This window comes from Mobula birostris, chromosome 32, assembly GCF_030028105.1.
Source record: "Mobula birostris isolate sMobBir1 chromosome 32, sMobBir1.hap1, whole genome shotgun sequence".
Taxonomy (NCBI): Eukaryota; Metazoa; Chordata; class Chondrichthyes; order Myliobatiformes; family Myliobatidae; genus Mobula; species Mobula birostris.
This window is the reverse complement of record NC_092401.1, coordinates 25,276,648-25,301,594: the sequence shown is the minus strand read 5'-3', so window position 1 is coordinate 25,301,594 and position 24,947 is coordinate 25,276,648. Positions and strand designations below refer to the sequence as shown.

Here is a 24,947-nt window from a genome sequence, read left to right as displayed (position 1 = left end):
ATGCAAGGGATCCCAAATTATTGATGAACTGAAAGAGTTTTGTATGGAGGAATGGTCTAAAATTCCTCCTTGCCATTGTGCAAATCTGATCAGTAGCTACAGGAAACGTTTGGTGGAGGTTATAGCTGCAAAGTTAGTTCTACCAGTTATTAAATACAAGTCCAGCTGAAGGGTTGGGCCCGAAACGTCGACTGTACTTTTTTCCACAGATGCTGCTTGGCCTGCTGAGTTCTTCCAGCATTTTGTGTGTGTTAAGTACATGGGTTCACATACTTTTTCCAGCCTGGACTGTGAATGGTTCAACAATATGTTAAATAAAAACATGAAAAATGCAGTTGTTTGTGTTTTATTAGCTTAGGCAGATTGTGTTTGTCTATTATTGTGACTTAGATGAAGATCAGACCATATTTTATGGCTGATCCATCTCCAGGTCGAGACCTTCCTCGCTGTTACTGAGCCCCCCAGTGTCCCCTTCCTCCACCACCACTCCAACCCCAGGTCATTTAGGCTCTTTTGTCACCTCTTGGATCATCAGAGCCTTCATCTTCCTCTCACCTTTCCTTCCTTGTACATCCGAACCAATTCTACTCCTCTGACGCTACCAACCCTCCTCTCCCTCTGATCCCAACTCTAATCCCTGCTGTGACTTCACTATTTCCTCTGACCTTCTCTTCTTTGAGGCAGAACACTCTGCCCTCAGCAAGGGCCTTACCTTTGTCTCCTCTTACCTGCACATAAGTTAGTTCCATGCCTGCAATGACACTGAGTTCCTCTTCTGTTGCTTCCGTCTCTGAGCCCACTTCTTTGGCAAAGATTTCCCATCCTGCACTGATGACTCCTTGTCCTGTTTCCAACCTTCTTCTCCTCTTGGACACCCAGCTCTGGTTCCCTTCGTCTTCTGGGTCTTTTCATCTCTAATTGCCAATGCGACATCAACCAGCTTGATTTCAGCACTCCTCTCTACTCTTTGAACATTACCCTCTCTGACACACTGCCTCCACTCTCACTGCACCATTCCCAACCTTACCATCAAACCCACAGACAAAGTGGGGTGCTGTTGTAGGGTGGTAGTCTGACCTCTACTTTGCTCTACTGTCAGACACCTCCTCTTACTTACCCTTTGAAAGGACCTCACTCTGGACCATCAGAAAATTGTCTCTGACACCATCGCTAACCTCATCAGCTCTGGAGTATTCCCATCCACTGCCACCATGCTCATAGCTTCTTTACCCTGCACTGCTCAATTCTCCCCCCTACCCAAGATCTACAAACCAGACTGTCCAGATCTCTGTCATTGTGTCTGCCTGTTCCTGCCCCAATGAACTCTTGTCTGCATATTACGTCTCCATTCTATCTCCCTTAGTTCAGTCCCTTCCCACCTACATCTGCGACACTTCAAGTGTTCTTGATCTCCTCAATAACTTTCAGTTCTCTGGCCCTGAAGTCTCATTTTCTCATTCGATGTCCAGTCCCCATACATCTCTACTCCCATCAAGAAGGCATTAAAGATCTCCACCTCTTTCTCAGCAAAATATCCAACCAGCCCCTCCCCCCCACCACCCTCCTCTATCTGGCAGAGCTGGTCTTCACCCTCAACAATTTCTCCTTCAGCTCCTCCCACTTTCTCTAAACCCAAGGGGTAACAGTGGGCACCTGCATAAGCCCCAGCTATGCCTGTCTTTTTGGTGGCTACCTAGAACAGTCCATGTTCCAAGCCTTCCCTGATAATACTCCCCAACTCTTCCTGCACTTCGTTGACGATTACATTGATGCTGCTTCATGCACCCTGCTGAGCTCATCAATTTCATCAACTTTGTCTTCTACTTCTACCCTGCCCTTAAATTCACTTGATCATTTCTGACACCTCTATCTGCTTTATCAATCTCTCTGTCTTCATCTCTGGAAGATAAACTGTCTACTGACATCTTTTATAAACCTACCAATTCCCACGACTACCTTGTATATACCTCTTCCCACCCTGTCTCCTGTAAAAATGCTGTTCCCTTTTCTCAGTTCCTTCGCCTCCACCGCATCTGTTCCCAGGATGAGGCTTTCCTTTGCAGGACAACAGAGATGTCCTCCTTCAAAGAATGGGTTTTCCTTCCGCCACCATTAAGGCTGCCCTCACCCACATCTGCTCCATTTCCCAGACATCTGCACTCACCCCATCTTCGTGCTGCCTTAACAGAGATGGTTTCTCTTGTCCTCACTAACCACATGAGCTTCCATATTCAACACATCATTCTTCGCAGCTTCTGCCATCTTCAAAGCCCATTTTTACCCCCCCCCCCACTTTGGGGGATTGGTCCCTCCATGATTCTCTAGTCCATTTGTCCCTCCCCACTGATATCCATCCTGCCAAGCAACGGAAACGCAACACCTGCTAATTCACCTCCTGCTTTATCCTTTACCTCCATTTAGGGTCCCAAACAGTACGTCCAGGCGAGGCAACAATTCACCTGTGAATCTGTTGGGGTTGTCTGTTGTAACCAGTGTTCCCGACTCATCCTTCTCTTCAGGAGGGCTTGTTAGTGTGCTGTATCTCTAACTGAAATAAGCATTCACAAAGTCTGGTATGTGGCATTACTTTGTGCATTGTCTGTCCTAACCCACTTTCATTGTTGCCTTTAGGAACCTGGTATACGTCTACCCACAGAGCTTGAATTTCAGCAGCCGTCAAGGGTCTGTGCGAAATATTGCCGTGAAAGTCCAGTTCATGGCAGGGGAGGATGCCAATAGTGCAATGGCGGTAAAAAGCATCTTGCATCAATGTTTTGCAACTCTATTCTGTAAACATATGATAGCATGTACCTACTATCAAAGTATATATTGAGAAAAAGGAATGGGATTCTTATACATTATTGAGAGGTTGCAAATGAAGGCAGTATATGAGATTATCACTATGGCAAAAAGGGTAAATCAGGCTTGACGTTAAGCTTTAGCTTTGGGACAGATTGAAAGATTTTAAAGAAAAAACTTGGTTCTTTAATGTTTTGCCTCAAGTATCCAGGATTACTTGTGAGATTCATTAATTCTGTAGTACTATCATAATGTCAGAGGTGATATTTAGCATTATAACACAAATAACAAAGCAGTAAGTTCTATTGATTCAATTTCTATTGCCATTAATTGCACATAAAATATTGAATATTATAGAACCTTAAATGCACCCTATCACCTCCATCGATGCCTCGCCTTTCTCCCATGGTCCGCTCTTCTCTCCGTCAGATTCCTTTTTCTTTAGCCCTTTACCTGCCCCCTCCACCCCATCACCTCCCAGCTTCTCACTTCATCCCCCTATCCCACACACCTACCTTCCCTCTCATTTTGCTTCACCTATCACCCGCCAGATTATACTCCTTCCCCTCCCCCCACCTTCTTATTTTGGCTTCTTCCCCCTTCCTTTCCAGACCTGATGAAGAGTTTCAACTCAAAGTGTTGACTCTTTATTCCTTTCCATTTATGCTGCCTGACCTTCTGGGTTCCTTCAGTTTTTTGTGTGTGTTGTTAGAGGACCTTTACTTTTCATCACGACAGGGTAATGGGAATAGGGCTCAATGACTGAAATGCAGAACAAAGCATCTTTAGTACTGCCAAAGCTTTAAGATGCTAGGGAAGAATACACATACAACAGTGTAATAAAATTATCATTTGAAAACGGAAGAAAAGGAGTGCGAGAAATTGGGTTCTTCACATAGAAGAGGAGGAAACAGATTTTGAAAAGGAATAAACGTAACATCAAAATAAAAACCAGAAATATTGCAATGGGGAGAGGTGTAGAAAGCCAGAGGTACTATATGAGAGACCACCTATTTTCCAATACACTATTTAATTCAGAAGCCTCTCTGGACAAAGGTTTCTGTTGTTGCCAGAAATGGGTTAGACTGGGCCCAGTCTAAGAAAAAATGTGCTGGCATTGAAGAGGGTCCAGCGAAGGTTCATGAGAATAATCTCTGGAATGAAAGGGTATGAAGAGTATTTGATGGTTCTGGGCTGCACTCACTAGAGTTTAGAAGAATGGGGTGGGGGATCTCATTGAAACTTATCAACTGTCAAACAGCCTAGATAGAGTGGACGTGGAGAGATATTTGCTATAGTAGGAGACTCTAGGAACAGAGGGTCACTTTAAGATGCAAGGACGTCCCTTTAGAACAGAGATAAGGAGGAATTTCTTTTGCCAGAGGATGGTGAATCTGTAGAATTCATTGCCACAGTTGTCTGTGAAGGCCAAGTCTTTGGGTATATTTAAAGTGGATGTTGATATGTTCTTGATTAGTTAGGGCATCAGAGATAACAGAGAAGACAGGAGAATTGGGTTAGAGGGATAATAAATCAGCCACGATTAAATGGTGGAGCAGACTCAATGGGCTAAGTGGCCTAATTCTGCTCCTATATCTTATGGTCTGTGGTCAAAGTAAAGGCCAGAAATGTTGCTCTGGGGAGAGGTGCTGGAAGCCAGACAAGAGGTTTGAGAAACTTCGTGTTTTCTGAGATGCTAATTAGTTCAGAAGCTCTTCCAGATGACGTTTTCTTTGGTTGCCAGAAATGGGTTAGACCTTATCAAAGTTGAACTTTGGGAAGAGATTTATTTAATGCCAAACTCTGTGAATTTTGCATCGTTAGTGAGAGTCAACACGCTTCTTTCACACAGATTTCAGCCCTTTGCATTTTTGATACTAAGAGTTATATAACTAATTTTCAACTATTTTGTATATTTTTGCAGAGTGGGTAGTAACAGAGCAGTACATACTGTACTTGCTGTAGAACCAAGATTATTTAAAGTGTAATCATTGATACTTGAGAAGATTGCAAGAACTTTTACTCCCACAGGATATTGGACTGTAGATACATCTGTTTTGAGACATTATGTGTATTAATTAACACCTTACACTTAATATTCTCCATTTCACTGTTGAAATAACAAACTACCTCAGATGTTGCAAGATGTTTTCTTCAGTATTTGTCTCCAATTGATGTCTGTAATGAAACTAAGAATCTTCGAACAGCTAAAGGCTTATTCTTCCCATTTACTCTTTTGTGTTCGAGCAGCAAGTCTCGACCAAGCCTGAGACCCAAGTCTAAACCAGACTATGGTCAAGATTCACACACAAGTTTTCTAATGAGAAGGTGGCTATATTGTAACTTGGAACCCAAACTCAGTCTTCTTCACAGTGTAACTACATCGTTTTTCTGTTTCTATCTGCTTCAACATAATTTCTTCTATCAACATAAAATGTGCACAGAAACTTAGCAGGGCAGGCAGCATGTATGAAAAGAGAAACAGTTAATATTTCAGGTTGAAAACCTTCATCAGAATGGGAAAGAGACTTGTTAGTCAAACATTGACTATTTCTTGACCTCCACACCTGTTGCTTCATGCTCTGAGTCCCTCCAGCGGATTGTTTTCCCCTTGCTCCAGTTCCCATCAAGAGTCAGAATCAGATTTACTATTACTGATTTAAATGATATGAAGTCTGTTGTTTTGCGGAATCAGTGTAGTGCAAAGGTAAATAACGATAAATTAGAAAAATAGTGTAAGAAGAAGGAACAACATAGTAGTTTCATGGGTGTATGGACGATTGAGAAATCTGATCGTGGAGGGAAGGAGCTGTTTCTGGATAGTTGAGTGTGGGTCGTCAGGCTCTGGTACCTTCTGATGGGAGTAATGAGAAGAGGACGTGTTCAAGAATGGCAAGAGTCTTCAGTTTTGGATGCCACCTCTTGAAGAAAAGCCAAAGAGAGGGCATATAATAGAGCAAAAATTAATGGGAAGTGTAGCTTTAAAAACCCAACAAAAGGCAACTAAAAAAAGTAATAAAGAAGGAAAAGATGGAATACGAAGGTAAGCTAGCCAATGATATTAAAGAGACTATCAGAAGCTTCTTTAGATACATAAAGTGTAAAAGAAAGGTGAGAGTAGGTATTGGATTGCTGGAAAATGAAGCTGGAGAGGTATTAATGGCAGACAAGGAAATGATGGATAAACTGAATAAGTATTTTGCGGCAGTCTGTGGAAGACACTAGCAGTATGCCAGAGGTCTGAGAATGTCCAGGGGAAGATGTGAGTGAAGTTTCCATTACTAGGGAGAAAGTTCTTGGGCAACTAAAAAGTCTAAAGGTAGATAACTCACCTGGACCAGATCGTATACACCCTAGGGTTCTGAAAGAGGTGGTTGAAGTGTTTGTGAAGGCATTAGTAATGATAGAAACATAGAAAACCTACAGCACAGTACATGCCCTTTAGCCCACAACGCTGTGCCAAACATTTCCTTACCTTAGAAATTGCCTAGGGTTATCCATAGCCCTCTATTTTTCTGAGTTTCATGTATCTGTCCAGGAGTCTCTCAAAAGACGCTATCGTATCCGCCTCCACCACCGTTGCCAGCAACCCATTCCACACACTCACCACTCTCTGTGTAAAAAAAAAACACACTTACCCCTGACATCTCCTCCGTACCTACTTCCAAGCACCTTAAAACTGTGCCCTCTTGTGCTAGCCATTTCAGCCCTGGGAAAAAGCCTCTGACTATCCACACGATCAATGCCTCTCATCATCTTATACATCATCTTGAATTGATATTTCAATTAGTCTGTTAGTCTGTTAGCCAGTTAGTCTGACCTCAGTGGATGGGAAGATGTTGAAGTCGATTGTTAAGGATGTGGTTTCCGGGTACTTGGAGGCACATGATAAAACAGGGTGCAGTCAGCATACTTATGGGAAAATCTTGCCTGAGAAGTATGTTGGAATTCTTTGAAGGAATAACAAGCAAGATACACAAAAGGGAATCGGTGGCGGTTACGTACTGGGATTTTCGGACGGCCTTTTACATGACCCTGCATGTGAGGCTGCTTCACAAGTTAAGACCCCTTGGCGTTACAGGACAGTTACTAGCATGGATAAAGTATTGGCTGATTGGCAGGAGGCAAAGAGTGGGAATAAAGGGAGTCTTTTCTACTTCATTGCCGATGACTAGTGGTGTTCCACAGGGGTCTGCGTTACAAACGGCCTCTTTTACGTTACATATCCATGACTTGGATGACGGAATTGATGTCTTTGTGGTCAAGTCTGCAGGAGATATGAAGAGAGATGGAGGGGCAGGTAGTTTTGAGGAAGTAGAGAGGCTACAGAGGGACAGACAGATTAGGATAATAGACAAAGAACTGACAGATGGAATAGTGTTGGGAAGTGTATGATCTTCAAGTTCAAGGTCTTGTTTCTCATCCTTCCCTTTCTTCATTGTTTTATGTTGGCTTTGAGTATCCATCCCATTACCTGTCCTAACTTCTGCATTCCACTTAAAGCACCTTTATTTTTAAAATCTTCCATGGCTTTACCTGAACCCATTTGTGCAGCTTTCCAGTTTTATGTCCACTTAATTCTATGTTTCTTTCAGTCGCAAGGCCATAATTGATTACTTGGATTTTAAATGTTATTGTTCAGTCAGCTGGTATGCTTCTGCTGCGCAGTGCCACCTAATAATTTGTTTCTGTCTTGTTTGCAAATGCAGGTTATTTTTGGGAAGTCCAGCTGTGCTGAATTTTCAAGAGAAGCATATTCTGCTGTGGTGTATCACAACAAGTAAGTGCCAAAACTTAAGTCTTACCAGGCTTTTAGGGGCTGTGCAGATGTTTTTTGCATCTGCTTGTTATTATGATTCATAGGGAGAATGCACAAACATAGAGTGGTGTAATTGAACCCAGGTCATTAACACGATAATAGCATTACTGCATCGCCCCAATCGATTTGGTTAGTTTGCAAGATTAATTCATGATACTTGGAGGTAATTGATTATAATTGATAAATACGAGATTCCACAGATGCTGGAAATCTTGAGCAGCACACACAACGTACTGGATGAACTCAGCATGTCTGACTTATCTTTGGAGGGAAATGTACGGTCAATGTTTTTGATTGAGACCCTTCATCAGGATCTGATGGGAGGTCTCAGCCTGAAACGTCGATTGCTCATTTCCCTCCATTGATGCTGCCTGACCTGCATTATAATGGATAGTGGGTTGGCTAGCTCACAGGAAGTAGTGAATAGGGATGAGAGTATAATTTTCAGGTTGGGCACTAGTTCAAGGAGTGTCACAAGGATCAGTTGTGGATCTAGAGCTATTTACAACATGTATTCGTGGTTGGCATTTGCAGATGTTACAAAGGTGGGCGGTTGGGCAAAATAACTGAAGGTTAGCTCTAGCTCAAGTGAGTATTGTGCCCCTGTTCATGAAGCACAGAAAGCTAGCAGCTGGTAAACAGGAGTGCTCATGCAATTCTGCCTCTTATCTTAAGGAAAAGGAAAGGTACGTCGCATCCGGAGTTTCTCCGGTTGGCGGACGATTTCCCTCTACACCTCTCTGACGTAGTAGGGAATCATGTACGAGGCAAGTTACAGCAGTGGTTTGCCATTGCCTTCTGCCGGGTGAGTTTCCAAAGAGATCACCAGCTCGTAACCCAGCACAGATGAAAAGCGTGCAGGGGAGCCGGCTGGATTCGAACTCGGGACCTTCGTCCCGAAGTCCGACGCTGATGCCTCTACGCCACTAGCTGGGTCCCTCTTATTTTAAGATGGTGAACTATAAAAGCAGGTAAATGTTGCTACAACTATGCGAGACATCAGTGCAATCATGTCAAAAAAGCTACGAAAAGATTTGGTGCCCTTATTAAAATTAAGATATTATTTCAAGATAGTTCAGAGAAGGATCATTTGGATAACCCCCCTCATTCATGAAATGCTATTACAGTGCCAGCTGTAAGTTTGGTGTTAGATTCCTACCGCCTGTAAGGGCTTTGTAGGTCTCCCCCTGACTTCATGGGCTTCCTACTGGTCTTCAATTTCCTCCCACATCTCAAAGACATGCAGTTAGGATTAGTAAGTTGTGGGCATGCAATATTGGCATCAGAAGTGTGGTAGCTATTGCCGGTTGATTTGCCACAATCTTTGCTGGTTTGATTTGGCACAAGCAATGCATTCCACTGTATATTTCAATGTATGTGTGAAAACTAAAGCTAATTTCTTTGAAAGTCTTTTTAAAAAAAAAGATAAGGCGTGGTTGTCTTTAGGAAAAGTTGGTCAAGTTGAGGCTATACACATTGGGATTTAGAAGAACAAGAGAAATTTTATTTCAACATTGAAGTTTCTCAGAGGATAGACTAAACGCTCAGATAATACTTCTCCTTGTTAGAGAATTGAGAACTAGAGGGCATAATCTCAGGATAAGACTGAGATGATAAAGAATTTCATCTCCAAGGATTGTGAATCTTTGAAAGTTGTTGCCACAGAATCCCTGAATATATTCATAGCTGAGATAGATTCGTAATCAGTAGGGTAGTCAAGGATTCTGGCCATTTCCAGGAAAATGAATATAGAAATTGGATATTGGATTAACCATGATGGGTTTGCTGACTGTGAAGCTCTAAACTCAAACAAAGACTTTAAGCCCTATTGGACATTCTAAATAGTACTCCCACTAAAGGGAGATTATACTGTAACTGCCCAAACTTCAAAGACTAGTTTACTTCCCTGTTTATTCTCCACAGCTCTTTATTTTCCAGCTTTTAGCTTCTTCCCTCCCCCTCCTGTCTTCTCCTATCATTTCAGATCTGCCCCTCCCCCTCCCACTTTCAAATCTCTTACTATCTCTTTTCTTGGTTAGTCCTGACGAAGGGTCTCAGCCCGAAACATCGACTGTACCTCTTCCTATAGGTGCTGCCTGGCCTGCTGCGTTCCACTGGCATTTTGTGTGTGTTCCCTACATTTATACCCCCTTTCTCATACTTGAGTGACTTCACAAGCATGTGATATTTCCTCATATATCCTTTTAACACAAAAGGTTTTAAAGCATTTTTGGTGACATAGATTTTGGCTAGCTATCATTAATCGTGCAGAGCTAACTTCTGAGTGCATATAATTTCCAACTATAAACACTTAAATTATTGCTGTACTAAATAATGTTATCCATCTGGTTCTGCAAGCTTCCTTGAACAAGCAACTTAAGAATCATTTTGTCTGTTTGAAACAACCCAAATTAAACAATTCATTGTCTTATACTCTACTCTTGAGCAATAATAAAGCAGGTGTCGTGTTTTTTTTTACAGACAGAGTGCCTTCAAAATACTGAGGTCATTTGCAAAGGGTGCTTTTTTAACTTCAAGCTGCTTTCCATTTACATCTTAAGAACTAAAGACTGACTTCCATTTACAGCCAGAAGTTAAACAAAGCAATATAGTTGAAGGTTTACTTACAACTGTTTGTGACCTTTCAAATGTCAGCTGCCATATAGAAAGCTAGCTTAGCAAACACGAGATAGAAGCAAAAACTGATCTTATTGAATCTTGCATCAGGTTCAAGGGGCAATATGCCTACTCTTGTTTCTATTCTTTATGGTTTTATCTCTCTGGCTTAGCAGACAATGAGTGAACTATGTGAGTGCAACATTGCTCTGATTACAGAGGTCATTGCATTCACCCATTGTTTAATGAAAGATTTATGTGCCTCCTTCATAAGACGTAGCTGGTATGAAAAGGCATTTTTCAAACTAAGAAGGTGAAAGTGAGTGATGAAACCATAACACAGACAAAAAATGCAGGTGAATGCAGCAGGCCAGGAAGAGGTACAGTCGACGTTTCGGGCCGAGATCTTCGCCAGGACAGCATTCCATAATTAGTCTTTCAAAGTTCAAAGTAATTTTATTATCAAAATATGTATATGTCACTGTATACTACCCTGAGATTCATTTTCTTGCAGACATTCACAGTAGAACAAAGAAGTCAATAGAATCAATGAAAACCTCACACAAACACTAATAAACTGTGCAAGGCCAAAAAGAAACGAGCAGTAATAATAAATAATACCAAGAACATGAGTTGTAGAGTTCTTGAAAGTGAATCCATAGATTGTGTTTAATGATCAATTCCGGGTTGCGTTGAGTGAAGTTATCCGTACCGGTTCAGAATCCTGATTGTTGAATGATAATAAATATTCCTGAAGCTGGTGGTGTGGGACCTAAGATGCCTGTACCTTCTTCCTCACAGTAGCACTGAGAAGAGAGCTTAGCTTATGTGGTCGGGGTCCTTGATGACGGATGCTGCTTTCTTGTGGTAGTGCTCTTTGTAGATGTGCTCGTTTACCGGAGTATCAGATAAAAACTGACATATTATGTGATCATTACAGATCTCCTGAATTTTATGAGGAAATTAAAATGAAAATTCCAGCTAATTTGACAGACAATCATCACCTGCTCTTCACCTTCTACCACATCAGCTGCCAGCAGAAACCCAGTTATTCACTGGAGACTCCTGTGGGCTACACGGTAAGTGACTGGGAAACATTAAATTGGCCAATGAAATGTAAGGCAGAACACCAAAGGAAGCTTTTCAATCAGATGTAATGCTTAAGGCCCTAGTTAGGTTTCTGATGCTAACTAAATATTGGGTGGTGTTTAGTATTTTAATTGGTAGATTGGAATTATTTACTTTTTGGAAATATCTCCAAAGCAAATTTCCTTTTGGATACATTTCAAAAACACTGAATATTGAGAGATACATTCCACTAACCAAATAGTCTTGGAGCTGCTGGGATTCTATGTCACTTATCAAGATTTTACTTGGTGTCAAATGATAACACTGTGGAGATGGGTCCATCAATTATTTGTAGTGATAATGCATGTCAGAAAGCAGTGGCCTCAACAAACCGTGCAATATCATTATCAATGCTGGTTTTTACAAGGAAAATAGTCCGACCCATTGTACCCCCCCCCCACCACCATGAGTGAGAAGAGAGCATGAGAAGCAGTTCCCGATGAAAGGTTTCGGTCTGAAACATTGAATGTTTATCCCTCCACACAGACACTGCCTGACCTGCTGTGTTCTCCCAACATTTTCTGTGCATTCCTTAAGATTTCCAGCATCTGCAGAATCTCTTGTGTTTATGAGAAGCAGGTTCTCAAGGAGTGGATAGGGAGTGTGTGAATCTGGGCCCTGACAAATGGACAAGGTGTATCATTGGACAGGGTGTATGGAAACCAGGCCCTCAGTTGTTGTTTGTCATCTATGTCAATGACCTGGATGATAATGTGGTTAACTGGATCAGTAAATCTGTGGATGACACCAAGATTGGGGGTGTAATGGATGGCGAGAAAAACTATCAAAGCTTGCAGCAGGATCTGGACCAGCTGGAAAAATGAGCTGAAAAATGAGAGATGGAATTTAATGCAGGTAAGTGTGAGTTATTGCACTTTGGGAGGATCAACCAGGGTAGGTCTTACATGGTGAGCGGTAGAACAAAGGGATCTGGGAATACAGGTCCATAATTAATTGAAAGTGGTGCCACATGTAAATAGGGTTATTAAAAAAACTTCTGACACATTGGCCTTCCTAGATCAAAGTACTGAGTACAAGAGTTAGGATGTTATGTTGAAATTGTATAAAATGTTGATGAGGCCTAATATGGAATATATGCAGTTTTGGACTACCTACAGCAGCGGTCCCCAACCACCGGGCTGTGGACCGGTGCCGGGCTGCAAAGCATGTGCTACTGGGCCGCGAGGAAATGATATGATTTGGCAATAGGAGTCAGCTGCACCTTTTCTTATTCCCTGTCGTGCCCACTGTTGAGCTTGAACGCATGCGAGGTCATTGCCTGCGGGTCATCCATGTCAGCGCGGGAAGGAGATCAACTCCTCGAGCTTGCAAATGACAGCAGGCTGAAAAGCATATTTGACATAACATCTCTGCCGGCATTCTGGATCAAAGTTAAGGCTAAATATCCTGAAATAGCCACGAAAGCACTGAAAATGTTGCTTCCATTTCCAACATATTTCTGCAATGAATGCAACAGAAACTAAGTTGCAGAATAGACTGGACATAAGGAACCTCCTTCGAGTATCACCGTCTCCCTTCACCCCTCGATAGGACTGTCTTGTTGCAGGGAAACAAGCCCAGGGCTCCCACTGATTCAGCGATATTGGTGTGTTGCAATGATTTTATATGTTCATACGGGGAAAATATGTGCTGTTTGTTTAATATCCAAACGTTACTTAAAATGTTATGATGCTATTGACTTATATAACCATATAACAATTACAGCACGGAAACAGACGATCTCTGCCCTTCTAGTCCATGCTGAACGCTACTCTCACCTAGTCCCACCGACCTGCCCTCAGCCCATAAACCTCCATTCCTTTCCTGTCTATATACCTATCCAATTTTTCTTTAAATGATAATACCAAACCTGCCTCTACCACTTCTACTGGAAGTTCGTTCAACGCTTACTTCAAGCTCCCCTGTCCTCCCCTGATAATTGACTTATCACTATATTCATGCGAGGAAAATATGCGCTGTGTGTTTAATATTAAATTCGTTAGATAAACCCTTTTAGAAACAAAATTGAGTGTAATAGCCACTTATCGTCTATATTGCGTTCGTGATTAACACCCCCCACGAACAGAATTGCCAAAAACGACTTGTAGAAGAAAATCGGCACGTACACGCATATGTAAATCACGCATGCGCACTGGTGCCCGCGCAAAGCTTCATGGTCATTGTAGTCTTTCTCGGGGTAAACCCAATGTACTTGACTGCTACTTTTGTTCGTTGGCAACCCTACCACCCCCCCGTCGGCCAGTCCGCAAAAATATTGTCAATATGAAAGCGGTCCGCAGTGCCAAGAAGGTTGGGAACCCCTGACCTACAGGAAAGATGTAAATAAGATTGAACGAGTACAGAAAAAGTTTACAAGAATGTGGCTGGGACTGAAGACCTTTGTGTATTGTAAAGAAAGATTGAATAGATGTACTTCCTAAATCGTGGAATATTGAAGGAAGATTTAATAGAGGTATACAAAATTATGAGATGCATAGATAAGGTAAATGCAAGCAGGCTTTTCTACTGAGGTTGGGGAGACAATGATTTGAGGTCATGGGTTAAGGGCAAAAGGTGAAATGTTTAAAGGGAATGTGAGGGGAAACTTCACTCAGGGTGGTGAGAAAGTGGAATGAGCTGCCACTGCAAGTGGAGGATGTGATTTTGATTACAATGTTTTATGAGAAGTTTGGATAAGTACGTAGATGGGAGGGGTATGGGGGGGTGGGGGCTATGGTGCTGGTGCAGGTCAATGTACTCCTATCGTTCAAATGGCAGTTTAAATGGTTCACCCAGAATAGGTGGGACAAGGGGCCTGTTTCTGTATTGTAGTTTTCTATGACTATGATTGGATGGGGAATCTGGGAACTGGGTCCCCAACAAATGAACTGGGAGTCTGAGAACTGGGTGCCCAATGAATAGAGTTGGAGTGTAGGACCAGGTCCATGGGGAGTGGACTGGGAGTGTGGAGAACCAGGAACCCAGGGAATGGACTGGAAGTCTGCAGATGAGACCCCAGTGACTGTATGGAGAATGTGAAAATTGGATTCCTGACAAATGGGTTGCGAGTGTGGGAATAGGGTCCCTGGGGAATGGACTGGGAATTTAGGAACCATGTCCCTGGGAAATGAATGAAAATGTGAGAACCTTGTCCCTGGGGCACGGACTGGATGTTTTGGAACCAGGACTCTGGGGATTGGACTGGAAGTGTGGGAACTGGGTCCATGGGGAATAGACTGTGATTGTGGAGATCACAGGTTATGAACAGTTGCTGTCAAGAAGCATCAGATTGGACATATGCATACATTTGCTTCATTCCTCCCTTTCACCAGATCGGGATTTCCGATATTGTGCAAATGTGATATTGGATAATGGATTATTGGAGTTCTGCTGTACTTAAATTTAACAAACAGTTGCCATCAGAATGGCCTAATACTTTAACACTTTTGCTTAAAATAAAAATTCCTCACAACTTTGCTCTGCCTACATCAGTGGATGGATTGAAAGATGCACATCAAGCACAGACAGATCCTGATAAACTAAGCAAGAGAGTAAACTTGTTTCATGTTGCAATTTGCCTATAATGAATAATTACAAGAGATGGCAGTTGACAAGCCAAGCTGCTTGTCATCAATTATTCTGAACTATACTCTTGTACCTATTATTGTCACTCAAAAGGGAAATCAAGTAGATGAGCAATATGTTCTGATTCAAGAATTTATTCCCTGATGTGTGTTCGCAGTTCTATGTTTTTAAAAAAAAAAAGTTTTGTTTGGGTATTTGGAGAAAAGTACTTGTTTTTCAGCAGCTGTTAGCTTGGGATCTTCATTACTTGCTACTTGAATCACTGTGAGAATAAACACGTTCCCATTTATGGCAATGAGATGACCAACCGCGTTAGGTCTGGGAATTTACTTGTGTTGGACACTGATGCATCAGTGATGCAAATGATCTTCACAAGTCAAGAATGAGGCATAAAGCTTGTTGCTTATGATTATTTTCTTAAGTGTTGCAAGAACAAAGATGGATAGGGAAGAAACATGGCCAGAGACAAAGAAAAGATCAGCAGACTAAAGAAGTAGTATGGTCTTCTCATGCCAGACTGGAGATAACAGAAATTCCATTGGTCACAGTTAACCAGTGAGATACAGTACCTAGATTCAAGTAGCATGACATCTGCCAGTGAAACTAAGGAGTCTCCAGAAAAATGCAGAGGCATCTGTAACAACTGGAAAACTCACTGAGCAATTATGTGCATATAACAATTACAAGCATAAAAAAGTCCAACTACAAGAAAAGTAACAATTTTACATCTCAATCCAAAACCTGACTTCAGGAAAGCACGTATTAACTCTACATTGTTCTTGTAAATGGGGAATTGATTTATTTGCCAGTTCTCATTGAAGCAAGAGCTAATTTTTCCTAACATCTTTGAGGGAAGAAATACATTTAAATTATTGTATTATTGTGGGTTTCAGACAATTCCGTTCAGCTCTGCTATTTGTCCCAATGTTGCTGATAACTTGTTTGCAATGGTGCAGCACGAAAACTCGAACTGAAGAGCAGATACCCTGTGCTGTTGCTATTGGTATGCTCTCTAATTTCAAACTCTGTAACTTGCTCATTTAGTGGATCCCTCTGATGCAACATGGCCGCCTTCGAACAGGACCATTCAGCCTTCCAGTGTCAGTGGACAGGCCACCTCCCAGTTACTCGGTCCTTACTCCTGATGTAAGTATGATTAAATGCTTCATTACTTCATCTCTGGGTAGTTTAACTGCTTTCTCCTCATACTGCACTTTGTGTCAAAATAATAACTCTTTGCACTGACTCCTACTTTTCCTCCCAAACTCTTCCAGTCTCAGTCTACCATTCCTCCTATACAACTGAGTCTTTAAATGTAAGCTTGATGTCACCTAATCACTATTGTCCGGTTTAGCTGGTCATCCCTTGTTACCTTCAGCAGTGCACAGCCTTATAGATCTTGGTGGCAATTGGCTGTTTGTCCACAATAAAAATTAGCATGAAACCATATTGGGGAATTTTAATGAAACCACAATTTTGGTTAACATTGATTCGGGGCAGAATGTCTTGAACCTACAGCTGTAAAATGAAATTAAGTTCATAGTATTGGGCTGGAAGAAATAAAATTGAATTTTCAATTCTTAGACCATAAGACATAGTAGCAGAATTAGGCCATTCAGTCCATTGAACTTGCTCCACCATTCCATCATGGCTGACTTATTATCCCTCTCAACTCCATTCCCCTGCCTTCTCCCTGTAACCTTTAACACCCTTACTAATCAAGAACCTTCCAACCTCTGTTTTAAATGACTTGGCTTCCATAGCGGTCTGTGGCAATTAACTCTTGAGTGAGTTAATTGAAATAGGATGAAATAAGCATCCTTAAAACCGTTTTACTTTGTAATTAGGAACTTGTCCAACAGTGTCTAAAATAAAATGATTAAACTGCACAGGGCTAACGGGCGACCATTCTAAAACTTACATCTGTGTTTCCAAATCTGCTGTTTTACAACACTGCTATACTCTAACTGTATACTTTTCTTAAAGGCCGCTTTCATATTGTTGGTCTTATGGATGCTGTTTATGAAACACAAATATTTTTGCTAATGATTGTTAAACTGACCAATTGTTTAGTCTTTCTTAAATTTTTACTTCTGCCAGGTGACTTTATGTTGCATTGTATTAGAAAGCTAGCTGTAGGCTTAGCGATAACTTCGCCCAGCTGACGTGCTTCGGCATTTTGTTCTTTTTCAATGGGAGGAAGACAGACAGTTGTGGTAGAGGGGAAGTGCATTCCATTATTTAAATGCACACAGATTTGTTTTAGAGGAAGTTGCTTGTTTGGATATCTCCTTCCTCATGACCATTGTCCTCCTGAGAGTTTGATTTACAGAGAGTTGTGAAATATGTACACTCAGTGACCACTTGATTAGGTACACCTATGCACTTGCTCCTTAATGCAAATATCTAATCAGCCAATAATGTGGCAGCAACTCTGTGCATAAAAGCATGCAGACGTGGCCAAGAGACGAGGTTCAGTTGTTGTTCAGACCAAGCAACAGGATGGGGAAGAAATGTAATCTAAGTGACTCTAACAATGGAATGATTATTTGTGCCAGATGGGGCCGTTTGATTATCTCAGAAACTGCTGATCTCCTGGGATATTAACGCACAACAGTCTGGAGTTTTTACAGAGAATGGTGCGAAAAACAAAAAAAGATCCAGTGAGCGGCAGTTCTGTAGGTGAAAACACCTTGTTAATGAGAGAAGTCAGAAGAGAAGGGCTGGGCTGGTTCAAGGTGACAGTAACTCTAGTAGCCACATGTTACAACAGTGGTGTGCAGAAGGTCATCTTCAAATGCACAGGATGTCGATCCTTGAAGTGGATGGGCTACAGCAGCAGAAGACCACAACGTACACTTAGTGGACACTTTATGAGGTATAAGATGTACCTAATAAAGTTACTGCTCAGTGTATAGTAATCATTACTGGAATGTGGGTGGTAATAGCAATTAGTATATTCCAAATTGTCAAGGATGTTAGTGATAGGCCATAGTCTTCTATCACAGTAGCTCCTTTGCTGAAGGTACTCTTACGATGGTACATATATGTTTGTGTGTGTGTGTTTGTTTATTTATAAAGTTTTACTCTTAATTCATGTTTGCAAAGGTCCAACTGCCAGGAATGAAGTGGGTCGACAACCACAAAGGAGTGTTTAATGTGGAAATATTGGCCGTGTCATCAGTGCATACCCAGGTACATGCATCTTGCTTAGCTGAACCTGCACTCCGAGAGTTCTCAAACTGCTCTGTCAAAACCTGGCTCCCATTCAGAAGAAACATTTTACTCAGGAACTTTCAGCTAAAAAACCTGACTTGAGAATTTGCAAATGCAAGGAATTGTAAATTTCAGGAGAATGGTAGGATAACTCTCAAGCTCTGATACACTCCTTACAACATTTTTATTGAAGACTTTTAAGGCAGTCCAGTCATAAAGGACTGTAAATGAAGATTACAATCTTTGTACCCTTGATCTTTGTACCCTTTGTACAAGAGTGTATAATTCATGCAGACCACTCAGAGTCAGTACAGCTCTGTGGCTCCCATCACCCCTGAACCTCCAGCTGGATCTTGTAACACAGCAAACTTAGCATAATCTCCTCTCCAAATATTTGGGTTGAGTGTACGAGCATCCCAGAAATCTAAACACTGGACTGAATGGAGAGATGCAGTTTACCTCTTGGGATAATTTTGGCTCTTTTTTTTGAGGTTCTGAAAAGGCAGCCATTTTTATATGTGGTAAATGTTTCCAAGAACTAAATACAAATTCCTCAGTGCCAGCAAACTATTTGGGCATTTAAGCAGATTTCAGTTCTTTTAGTCCATATACTGTATACATATTCCAACAAGACTCACTCAATAGCAATGAGAAAAATTACAGGGGTTAACTGAAGTACCAATATAGAGAAGTAGTATTAGCCAAGCTGGCAATGCTAAAGGCTGAGAAGACCCTGGAGATGATAGATGTGGCTACAGAAATGGTGACTATATTAGTTATAATATTCTAAAAGCTGTTTAATCTTGGAGGGGTACCAGCAATTTGCCAAACTGCCAGAGTGGCAGCAGCATCCATCATCATGAACCTGGATGGCCTACTAATCAGGCCATGTTCTCTTATCACTGCTGCCTTTGGGAAGGAGGTACAGGAACCTTAGGTCCACACCACCAGGTTCAGTAACAATTATCCTACAGCCATCAGGCTCCTGAACCAGAGTGGATAACTTCACTCACCTCAGCTCTGAGCTGATCACCGAACACAACCTATGGACTCACTTTCAAGGACTCTACAACTCATGTTCTCAGTATTATTTATTTATTTGTTTGTCTGTTTATCTATTGTATTTGCACAGATTGCCGCCTTTTGTACATTGGAGATTTATAGTTTTTCACTGATTCTATTGCATGCACTGTGAATGCTTGCCAGAAAATGAATCTCAAGATAGTATATAGTGAAATATTTGGACTTTGACAATAAATTTACTTTGAACTTCATTCCAAAAGGGAGGGAAGCAAAATACAGGTAACTAGTTCTACAGGGGATAATTACAAAAACATTAGTAATTTGTTACGATCTGTAATGTATAGCTGAAATATATTTTCATTCCCTGCCCCCCACACACCTGGCTCCACCTATCATCTTCAAGCTTGTCATCCTTTCCTTCCTTCCCTACACCACTTTGTTCTGACATCTTCCCCCTTCCTTTCCAGTCCTGATGAAGGGCCTTATCCTAAAAAGTTGACTATTTATTGATTTCCATAAATGCTGATGTCTTGCTTCGTTCCTCCAGCATTTTGTGTGTGTTGCTGTGGATTTCCAGAATCTGCAGGATCTCTTGTGTTTGTATATTGGTGAAATGATAGTTGAAACTGTTTCAGTATATCCTCTTGAAAGGAAATTGAATAAGTACCTGGAAAACCTTGTAGCAGAATGAGTAAGGTTAGTGAGATGCTGTTACAGCTTGGCATGTTCCAGAGTTTGAAGTTCAATTCCGACACCATTCTGTAAGAAATCTCTGTATGTCCTCCCTGTGGAATGCCTTGGTTCTCCCTGGGTGCTCCAGTTTCCTCCCACAGTCCAAAGACATACCGGGTAGGTTAATTAGTCTTTGAAAATTGTCCTGTGATTAGATTGAGGTTCATCGGGGTTGTGGGGTTGCTGGGTTGCTGGACGTGGTTCAAAGGGCTGCAAGGGCTTACTCCATGCTGTATAACTAAATAAATAAAATGAGTTGCTCCTGAGCTGCATCATTCTTATAACTAAGGGAGATGTACAGAAATCTAGAATTATTCTGAATTTATACTGAACAGCATTCCCTTAGTAAATGAATGTCAACTGGAACCCTGGCATTCTCTCTAATGCTGTTTGCAAAGGGCTCGGTCTTCCTATCTTTTATAGGTTTTTTACACTCATGAGTATTAATTATCTATCTCTAGTTGGCCTTGAAGTCATCTAGTACTCCCAATGCAGCCTCCTCTACATCAGTGAAACCCAACGTAGATTGGGGACTGCTTCATCAAACGTCTTAGCTCTGTTCACCACAAAAGACAGACTTTCTCGGTGGCCACCCAGTTTAATTCTCCTTTCTATTCCCATTCCAACACATTGGCCGATGGTCTTCTCTGCCGCCAAGATGACGCCATTCTTATGTTGGAGGCGAAACGTGTCATATTCTGTCTGGCTAGCTTCCAACCTGATGGCATGAACATCAATTTCTCTAACTTCTGGTAATACCTTCCCCCCTCCCCTTTTTCTTTTCCATTCCCCATTCTGCCTTTCCTCTTGCCCCTTTTTCTCACCTACCTCTGGTGGCACTTCTCCTTCTTTTTCTCTCACAGTCCATTCCTTTCTTATCAGATTTCTCCCTCTTTAGGCCTTTACCTCTTACACCTATCACCTCCCAGCTTCTCACTTCATCCCCTCTTCCCCACCTACACACCTCCCCCCCCCTCACCTGGTCTCACCTAACACTTGATAGCTTGCACTACTTCCCCCTCCCCCACCACTATATTCTGGCTTCTTCCCCCTTCTTTTCCCAGCACGATGAAGGGTCTGAGCCTGAAACATTGACTGTTTATTCCTGTTCATTGATGCTGCCTGACCTGCTGAGTTCCTCCAGCATTTTGTGTTTTGCTTTGAATCAAAAGGTCTTTATGATTGAAAAGAAATTGCAGCGAATCTGGAATAAAAGGACGAACTGACTTGGTGCGAATGGGGAATCATTTGGAGATATGTTCACGCTTCTTGATTAATCGCTAGTTCTGCTTTTAATCCTTAGGACCAATTTCTGGATAAGTTTTTCACTCTAGTCCACGTACTGGAAGAATATTCATTCCCTTTTCGGCTGAAGGACGTGATCATCACAGAAAACAATGTGGAGGCAGAACTGAAAGCCAGTATAAATAACCTGCGGTCAGCAAAGATGGAGCCACTTCTTCGATTTGTCCACCATGTCCTCAACAAACTCATCCTCCTAATTGTGCGACCTCCAGTTATCAGTGGGCAAATAGGTATGAGCAGGCTTTCTGTCCAAATTCACTGAAGCGATGTATTACCTAAGCAGATAACACAAGAGACGGCAGATGCTGGAGCCCTGATGCAGAGTTTTGACCCAAAATGTTGGTAGCCTTTTCCCACAACAGATGTTGCTTGACCCCTAACTTCTTCCAGTAGATTGTTCATTGCTACTATTTAAAGCAAACCATTGCTGCTCACTATTTATTCTTCCACAAAAAATACCTCTGTAAATATTTTGTCATTTTAGTACTGAAGCAAAATGACTTTTAGGAATGCAGTAGTAATTGGTAGCAGATGAGAATTGATTGTTGAAATAGTCTATCTCATTTGCATTTCTGGAAAAGTCATTGTAAATGGAGGAAATGATCAGAGGTCCAATTATTACTGTCTTTTTTCAATGGGGGAATTTCCTTTGTGGAAATTCTCAAGGAAATGGCTATTCTTTCAACACATGCTGGCTGTTACCATTGGGCAGGAGATACAAAAGCCTAAAGTCCCTCACCACTAGGTTCAGAAACTTAGTTTCTTTCCTGCAACCATCAGGCTCTTGAACTGTGCTGCAGAACCCTAAATCTACCTGAACAATGGAACATTTGAAACCACCTCTTGCAGTACCATGTCCTTTTTTTCTGACTGTTTTTTGTGTACTCCAGTCTTTAACCTAGTCTGTCACTTGTGGCATATCAATGCACCATCTGAGTATTTTTAAAGCAAGCGTGTTAATAAGTTGTCTGTAAAAGTCAGGGCAGAGGAATCTCAAATTGGCATATTAATACTTTGCCCTGTTGTTGCAAAATTATAGATCTAGAGGTGAAGGGTGAAATGTTTAAGGGAGACCTGAGAGGGAACTTCTTCACCCGGTGGTGAGAGTGTGGAATGAGCTGCCAGCAGAAATGGTGGATGCGGGTTCAGTTTCAACACTTAAGGGATATGGATAGGTGCATGATTAAAAGGGGGTATAGAGGCCCAGTTGCAGGTTAATGGGACAAGGCAGAATAATAGTTCAGCATGGCCTAGATGGGCCAAAGGGGCTTCTTCTGTGCTATAGTGTTCTATAATTCTATGACTCTGAAAGCTTAATTTCATTCACAAGAAACCAGAATAAGGATAAAGCCTCTGAATTTTTATATTTCAGTCAATCTGGGTCGGGCTGCTTTTGAAGCAATGGCTCAGCTCGTCAGTCAGATCCACAAAAACCTGGAAGGAAATATGGACCAACATGGACACAACAACCTGCTGGCATCCTATATATACTATATGTTTCACCTTCCAGACACTGACCACTGTCCTCAGGTCCCTGGTATGTATAAGTTTGAATGCTGTATTTAGCCCAGGTGAAACTTAATGTAAAGTTCTTTAAATAACCTATTATTAAATATGGGCTAGGAATTTATAACAGAAATTTAACAATCAGGAAAGGTGCTTCACTTTGAGATGAGGACTCAACTATATATTCCAATTAAATCGAAACATCTGAATTTTAGTGGGGATCTAAAGGGTAAGTTTTTTTTTTACCTAGAAGGTCATTGATATCAAGAATACACTACCTGGTGATGTGGTGGTATCATGTACAATTACTGTGTTGAAGAGGAATTTGGACAAATCTTGTCTCAGCAGGGCATACATTCAGTGGTCACTTTATTATGTACCTCCTAAGTGTAGTATGTTTGTAGTCTTCTGCTGCTAAAGTTCAACGTATTGTACATTCAGAGAGGTTCTTCTGTACACCACTTGTACCATGTGGTTATCTGAGTTACTATTGCCTTCCCGTCAGCTTGAAACAGTCTGGACATTCTGCTCTGACCTTTCTCGTTAATAATGCAGTTTTGCCCACAGAATTGCCACTCACTGGATGTAAACTCTAACTAGAGACTGTTGTGCATGAAAATCCCAGGAGCTCAGCTATTTCTGAGATACTCAAAACCACCCTGTCTGGCATGAACAATCATTCCACAGTCAGAGTGTCAATCTAAATCATCTTTCTCTAACTGGTTCATAGATCTTAAATTATATTCAGCTATTGTTCACATATTGCTGTCAATGGGAACTGAGACCAGTTCAACACTTCTAACATGTGATTTTTTTTTTTGCTGTTGTTACATCTGTAATTGTATTAGTCTGAAGATGTGGTGCAATGCCAAAGGTTTGTTAAACATTTGCAATATTTTAGATCACTGTTTATCCTGTGATTGTTAGTGAAATTATCTGACCAATATTTGTTTTCTTCAACTAATATCGGAATATAATATCAGAAAGGAAACATGAAAACGTTAACTAGTAAGAGTGAGTCCTTAACACTTGTATACGACCATTTGATCAATTTAAATGTCATTTACGCTGGTTATAACTTGTTACCTAGACAAATTTAACTTGCAATGCAAGCTAGCAGTGAAGAGCTTTACTAAAGGTTGGATTAAGCCGCAAAGCTGCTATAACAGAAATTACCTAACTGCAAAAAATACTAATAGCCTACAAAGATAGAGCCCAGTCCATCACAGGAAAAGCCCTCCCTTCCACTGAGCACATCTGCAAGTAGTGCTACCACAGGAAAGCAGCATCCATCATCAAGGACTCCCCACCATCCAGGCCATGCTCTCTTATAGCTGCTGCCATCAGGTAGGTGGTACAGGAGCCTTGGGTCCCACACCACTAGGATTGGGAACAGTTATTACCCTACAGCCATCAGGTTCCTGAACCAAAGGATAACTTCACTCACCTCATCTCTGAACTGATTCCACAATTGAATGACTCACTTTCAAGGACTCTACAATTCATGTTCTCAGTGTTATTAATTTAGTAATTATTATTAGATTTTTTTTGTATTTGCAGGTTGTCTTTTGCAAATTAGTATTTTTTGTCTTTGTTGGTGTGTAGTTTTTCCACTGATTCTATTTATTTCTTTGTATCTATTGTGAATGCCCACAAGAAAATGAATCTCACGGTGGCATACCTACTTTGATAAATTTCCTTGGACTTCCATGCTCACAATCCGTTTTTCTTGAGTACCCAAAGGATCCACATTCAACCATTTTAATCTTCTTAAAGAACATTCAGTCTTTAAAAGATGGCTGTTAGTTAACAATCCTTTTCTCAGTTATATAAAAAGTTACCTTTTGCTGGTAACTTCAGCACATAATGATTCACCAGCAAGTTACACAATGTTCCAGTTTTTATTCCATAAATAGAGGTGTTCCACAGTTAAATGCTGGTTGACAAAAGTGTTATCTGTCAGTCTTCAGCCAAGTAAATGCACTCCTTGCATTCAAGACAGTAGTTTTATCTGTCAGCAACATAGCTACAGCATTTCTGTGATTTGTGTCATCTCCATTTTTGTCAGATTGTAGAGCCTTCAACTACTCGTGAACATCTGTCATTATTCAGTGGTCACATTGCAGAAATATCCTGCTTTTGGATATCTGAACATTGAAGTTTATAGTCATCATAACATACTCAATAAAGTGTTACCATAACCATGTGAATTTTTATA

At 41.2% G+C, this 24,947-nt stretch overlaps 1 protein-coding gene across 6 annotated transcripts in view; it reads left to right on the top strand.

Annotated features, from left to right (window-relative positions):
- Window positions 1-24,947, top strand: part of LOC140191232 (dedicator of cytokinesis protein 7-like) — a 216,037-nt gene that overhangs the window by 82,551 nt on the left and 108,539 nt on the right. For all 6 annotated transcript variants that reach the window (XM_072248433.1, XM_072248432.1, XM_072248431.1 and 3 more), the window contains exons 15-21: window positions 2,632-2,749; window positions 7,509-7,579; window positions 11,175-11,313; window positions 15,992-16,093; window positions 18,056-18,142; window positions 21,222-21,453; window positions 22,596-22,760. In XM_072248433.1, coding sequence (XP_072104534.1) covers window positions 2,632-2,749; window positions 7,509-7,579; window positions 11,175-11,313; window positions 15,992-16,093; window positions 18,056-18,142; window positions 21,222-21,453; window positions 22,596-22,760 — 914 coding nt within the window. The remainder of the gene's footprint in view (window positions 1-2,631; window positions 2,750-7,508; window positions 7,580-11,174; window positions 11,314-15,991; window positions 16,094-18,055; window positions 18,143-21,221; window positions 21,454-22,595; window positions 22,761-24,947) is intronic.